Below are 6,564 nucleotides of genomic sequence, written 5' to 3' on the forward strand. Positions count from 1 at the left end.
GTAAGTAAGTAGTAGTAGTAAGTATAGTATAGTATAGTATTATATATATATATATATATATATATATATATATATCATATATTTGTATTGGTGTCTTCTTCGAGATATTTCTCGCTCTAGCGTCACCAGCCTCGAAATGTAACATCAGAGGAATAATTATGTCTACATACACCAACATGAATTCATACGCACTCATATACTGAAACACATTTTATCACCAGAGAGCATATTGAACTGCTCAAGCCTATGCCAGAAGGGTTCACTCCTGAGATCTTCTCACAAGTGGATGATGAGGGGCAGATCCATCTGCGGGATCTGTACCGTCAGATGAACAGAGACATTCCGCCAGAGATTCTCTACAGGCAGGAGGTCATTGGCCAGGGAGCGTTTGGAAAGGTGTGATGGATGTATGTGTTGCATACGCCGCGTGAACTATAGCATTTGGACAGGTGTGTCGGATGTATGTGTTGCATACGCCGCGTAAACTAGACGTCTGTCTGTGCTACGTTGTTCATGGGTAGCCTTTATACACGACTTCATCCTGCAGGTTTGCTGAGATGGTCTTATTTTATTAGTTGTACTGAGTGCGTACGACTGTGGCACTAGTTGCATTATCTACCCAAGAACTGGCCACCCACTGTTCCTTGTTCGTGTCGTCCTATAATTAATTCGAGCACACGAAGCAAATTTGTACGAGCACTAATTGTGCCTGGGGTTGAGCACACGTTGCGTATTAATTCGAGCACTATTTGCGCAATGTATTTAAACAATTTTTCTAGCTCTATGGATTATTGACCAGTCACCACTCAGTCACTCGCCACTGTCTGGCCCATGTCATAGGCAACGGCGAGACACGGGCTGAGTAAGCACAGTCATACACTTCAGTATGCAGGTGGTGGTGGGGTTTAAACTGCACAGTGATGCGAGAACTAGCTGCGCACTAATTTGAACACTAAATTGTGCCATTGTTCTGTATTCTTTGGTAGGTATATCGAGGTGTGCTCTATGAAAACAAGACCTTCTCTGCGGTCGCTATCAAGGAGGTGCAGGACGCCACCGGTGACAATGCAATGGAGCTGCTCGACGAAGCCAATCTCATGCGAAGGTTACATCACAGCTGTATCGTCTCCTGTATTGGCATCTGCTCAGAGAGTATGTTGTGTGTGTACCGATCCAAAGAATTGTTCGAGAGTTATAGTCTTGTCACCTTTTGTGTATTCCATATTCTTTTCAATGTTCAGAGCATCTATCGCTTCTTGGATGGTCCCACTCTGTGTCTTGTCTACTTCTATTTCTATTTATTGGCAGTTTAATATCCATGTTTGTTTTGTCTGCATCTAATATAGTTTTATTTCTATTTATAGCCATTTTGTTTAATTTTATTTCTATTTATAGGCAGTTCAATATTATCCTTGTTTCTTATGTCGTTTCACCGGTTGTCTTGTTATAGCCAATCAGATATTGTCCGCTACCCCTCCCCGCCATGCCGTGTCGAGCCGCAAATATGCCATACGCGACTGTGTATATTTCCATATATGTATTTATTCTGTACTCTTTTTTCTGGAAGCATTTGTTCAGGTGCGGATGGATGTCAACATACCATCAATTGTTAGGTGTTTTGGTACACGATTGTTATAGGCATGATATAACCATGCACATAGTCTACGCCTACAGTTAATCTGCCAAGGGCTGCTGTGAGTGTACCCATGATTGACCAGAGCATATGCTCTTACAAGTTGACAGTGTACTCTATTAAAACACATGTACATGTTAAGTATTGATACTTTTAGATATATGTTCCATTACACACATACACACATGCACGCACACACACACATATATATATATATATGCTATGTCCTGCCTCATTCACTTCCAACATGATATATTACCATCTCTATTCCTACCACGAAAACTGACACAACCTTATAACCCCAAAACCATTATTTGCCACAACTGAATACAGCACGAAAACCTGGCGAGCCGGGCTATATCGAACCAGAATCAGTGGGCGCGAAAGATGATGAGCACACACACGTTGCTATGACAACCGGTGAGGAAAGAGAGGTCGAAGTGGATCCCATGCTGAATGTCATCAGGGTCAGCATCGTGCTTGAGTTTCTGCCGTGTGGCGATCTGAAAGACTACCTTGACGTATGTCTGTTTCGAGGGTTTATGTGTCTCTGATTTCGGTTCGTCAACGAGTATGCATTCAGTTGTGCAAACCATCGGTTGAAGTCAGCCGTGTGCTCGATTTTCAATTGGCGTACAGTAAATGCATCGAAAGATGGGCTTATCTCTGTGGCAGATATATTTTCCCTCACAGAACAAAGACCGTCTTACAACCATTGCTTGTTTACACGAATCTGTGAGATGGCAAGTGAGTTTTTATTCTGAGATGTCGTGTGGGCAGTAAATGACCCATAGTACCGTCTGTTCAAAGCGAGAGGGGGCAAAAGCACTGTCTTTAACCACTGGCCACGCACACTATACAAATACCCTGGACTATATACTCTGGACTATATACCCTGGACTCTACAGTGATGTGTTGTACAACCGTCTGATCTAAAGAACACTATCAACATAACGGTAGACCCGCAAGCGTGCAGCGGACAGCTGGTGGCATGGACTACTTAGAGCGACACGGCACGTGTGTCACCGCTCTGCACTGATTGCTTACGTTCTCGACCAAAACCTCCTGCCATGGATTCGACACACTCGACTAAACTACTACACTTGCCACGGATACCTCTATGCTTACCACTGTTACCTCTATGCTTACCACTGTTACCTCTATGCTTACCACTGTTACCTCCATGCTTACCACTGATACCTCTTTGCTTACCACTGTTACCTCTATGCTTACCACTGTTACCTCTATGCATACCACTGATACCTCTATGCTTACCACTGTTACCTCTATGCTTACCACTGTTACCTCTATACTTACCACTGTTACCCCTATGCTTACCACTGTTACCTCTATGCTTACCACTCTTACCTCTATGCTTACCACTCTTACCTCTATGCATACACTCTTACCTCTATGCTTACCACTGATACCTCTATGCTTACCACTCTTACCTCTATATGTGCCACTGATACCTCTATACTCACCACTGATATTGTACACCATACTAACTCCCGAGCAGAAGAATACAATCAACATGACGGAGAAGTTGTGGTATGTGCAGCAGATGGCCCGTGGAATGGCCTATTTAGAGCGCGAGGGTATCGTTCACCGTGATTTGGCGGCTCGTAATTGCATGCTGGGTACTGGCGGACCGGCTTCCTTTGGTTTCCCATATCTCAAGGTGTGTATTAGTATTGGCTGTTCATATCTCAAGGTGTGTATTAGTATTGGCTGTTGTTTTGGTTATATCTCTGTATGTATAACCTGGGCTGTTTATGTTTGCTGGGAATGTACATGCGTATCATATCCTGGCAGTGTGCAAAAGTGTCAATTATTCGTACCGCTGCGACTATTTGTTATGAATTTATTGATATCCATGAAGTTGTAAGTATCTCTGCCATTGTATGTACGCAGATGCTTCTGTGTATGTACTGCTTGCGCTAAGCACGCCTTGTGATGTACGGATTTTAGGTTTAATCTGTGGGATGTGTTGTCGGGGCACATAATCTCGAAGTCAGTGTGTGTAGTTATTTGTTTAGGTCAACTCTCATATCTACCCTACCTTACAGCCTAAGATTGTACTTTTGCACCAAAGGAAGAAAGCAAACTACAACCTCCACCAAATACAGAGACAAACCCCAAAAGTAAAAGTAAATTAGTCATTAATTCTAATTTTGTTCCATTAAAATACCAAATACAGGTGTCCGATTTCGGACTTTCACGCCAAATAAGGGACGACAAGAGCTACTACACAATGACTCATCAGGGCAAAGTACCGGCGAGATGGCTACCCCCCGAATCGTACCGTCTGCTGAAGTTCAGTTCAAAATCCGACGCTTGGGCCTTTGGTGTGACTACTTGGGAGATCTTCAGCAACGGCAAGGTACAACATGCCGCACACACTGTACGACATGTCATACACACTGTACGACATGTCACACACGCTGTACGACATGTCACACACGCTGTACGTCATGTCATACACGCTGTACGACATATCTCACACACTGTACGACAAGGCAATTTGTGATTTTTCGGGTTAAACCTGCTACTATGAGAGTTCACAGTATTCGGAAAACAGTTTATTAACTGAAATGTGCACTCCATTCTAGTCACTTTTAGTTAGTCACTACATGCCACTCGAGAGATTGTATATCTGTGTATCATATGTATTGTCCGTATCCCCATGAATGGAGCATTCGGTGCCCTCGGTACCTATATGCCACTGCAGCACACTACATGTCCGATTTACAAGCATTCCATACCACTGCGGCTACTAACATACTACCCCTATGCTATAACCCATCATTATCAGATCCCGTACGCGAACGGCTACTAACATACTACCCTTATGTTATAACCCATCATTATCAGATCCCGTACGAGAACGGCTATTAACATACTACCCCTATGCTATATCCCATCATTATCAGATCCCGTACGAGAACGGCTACTAACACACTACCCCTATGCTATAACCCATCAATATCAGATCCCGTACGAGAACAGCTACTAACATACTACCCCTATGCTATAACCCATCATTATCAGATCCCTTACGAGAACGGCTACTAACATACTACCCCTATGTTATAACCCACAATTATCAGATCCCGTACGAGAACATGAACTTGGCTCTAGTGCTGGAGCAGCTGGAGAACTGTGTGCTACGCCTGTCGTGTCCGCAGGGATGTCCGGACGATGTGTTCAATGACCTTATGATGAACACGTGGGCAAATGCCCCAGACGACCGACCAGACTTCCAGCAGCTGATGAATTGTGCCACGCACAAGATGAAGATGTACAGGTATATGAATGAATGAATACATGAAGACGTACAGGTATATGAATGAATGAATACATGAAGATGTGCAGGTATATGAATGAATGAATGCATGAAGACGTACAGGTACATGAATGAATGAACGAATGAATGTGTGCAGCCGTGTTTGGTACAGAGGTGTGATCCGAATATGTACATTGTGAGATGCATTTTTGTATCTTCTGTACTGATTATGAGATGCATTTATGTATCTTCTGTACTGATGGTTCCCTGGCGATATGTGCAATGACCATATGATATTGCCGACTGGACTGCGAGCAGTTAAGAATAGTCTACCTACAGGATGAGGACATATAGAAAATACATATTGAAGTGTTGGTAGTATATATATATATATATATATATATATGTGTGTGTGTGTGTGTATGCATATATATATGTATATATATATATATATATATATATCAGCCACCCTCAAGGGGACACGTGTACACTAAAAGGGAAGATTTGTCACAATAAAAGGAGACCTGAGTTTTTGGACAAGAGAATGGTAGAGGGCTACCGTAAGTGTAGGCAGTGATATCTGTAGGGTCAGATGAAGACACTTGTCATTGCGGTAATGATTCATAATCTAGTACATGTACTGTCGTGCAATTTTATATTTGGAATATCGTGTTGTGGCGATGTGCTGGAGAGTGCACCGAACAATCAAACTAGTTGTTTTTTAGCAGCTTGTAACTGACCCTGTTATGGCGACGTGTGCCAACTCATGGCACGAGATGGAGAATTCAAAATGGGATCGGGTTGGGAAAATTCGGGACACTAGTACAAATCAGGCCACTTTTAATTGGCAGATGTTTGATTTGTATAGCTTCTTTACCCTTCAGACTGGAGAAAAGTAGAATCGTTACTGTCGCTTCAAAATCAGGTCACATACAAATACCGATACTAATCCAATTTGATTTTGATCCAATTAAATTTTGTCCCCTCCGCAGTGACGTGTTCTGTGAAGTGGTCATGGTGGAAGAAGAAACCGGTGACATCACAATCATGCCAGTGGATGAGCCGAATTTCGACGATGCAATGGGCGACAACGAGGTAAGCCTATGCGTCCATAAATGACACTGCAAGTTCTATGTGTATATGCGTATATGTATGTGTATTATATATGTAATGTATATGTAACGTTAATAGCATGTATATGTAATGTATATGTATGTATGTGTAGTGTATATGCAATGTGTATGTATTGTAAATTCATGTGTATATGTTTATGCATATGTATATGTATATTTATACGTATATCTAGTGTATATGTATGTATGTGTTGTGTTTATGCAATGTGTATGCAATGAAAATTCATGTGTATATGTATATGTATATGTATATACATATGTATATGTATATGTATATGTATATGTATATGTATATGTATATGTATATGTATATGTATATGTATATGTATAGGTATATGTATATGTATATGTATATGTATATGTATATGAATATGAATATGAATATGTTATGTTTAACACGCATGGACACTCGTCTCATATCTATAAGAGGGTCATTGCGGCTGTTGGTTGCCTGTAAAGTAGCTTTGTATAATGTTGACATTTCTGAATTTATGTAAATGCACTCAAGAATA

The 6,564-nt window shown here is 41.5% G+C and overlaps 1 protein-coding gene across 1 annotated transcript in view; it reads left to right on the plus strand.

The window, feature by feature from the left end:
- SARC_11314 (TK protein kinase) overlaps window positions 1-6,022 on the plus strand; it is a gene marked incomplete at both ends in the record, with an annotated part of 7,810 nt that extends 1,788 nt beyond the window's left edge. The window contains 7 exons of the mRNA XM_014294602.1: window positions 222-396; window positions 987-1,152; window positions 1,967-2,154; window positions 3,153-3,314; window positions 3,834-4,016; window positions 4,744-4,940; window positions 5,912-6,022. Coding sequence (XP_014150077.1) covers window positions 222-396; window positions 987-1,152; window positions 1,967-2,154; window positions 3,153-3,314; window positions 3,834-4,016; window positions 4,744-4,940; window positions 5,912-6,022 — 1,182 coding nt within the window. The remainder of the gene's footprint in view (window positions 1-221; window positions 397-986; window positions 1,153-1,966; window positions 2,155-3,152; window positions 3,315-3,833; window positions 4,017-4,743; window positions 4,941-5,911) is intronic.
- Between the last annotated feature and the right edge of the window lie 542 nt (window positions 6,023-6,564).

The sequence above is a fragment of the Sphaeroforma arctica genome (genome assembly GCF_001186125.1).
Source record: "Sphaeroforma arctica JP610 unplaced genomic scaffold supercont1.1624, whole genome shotgun sequence".
NCBI classification, from domain to species: domain Eukaryota; class Ichthyosporea; order Ichthyophonida; genus Sphaeroforma; species Sphaeroforma arctica.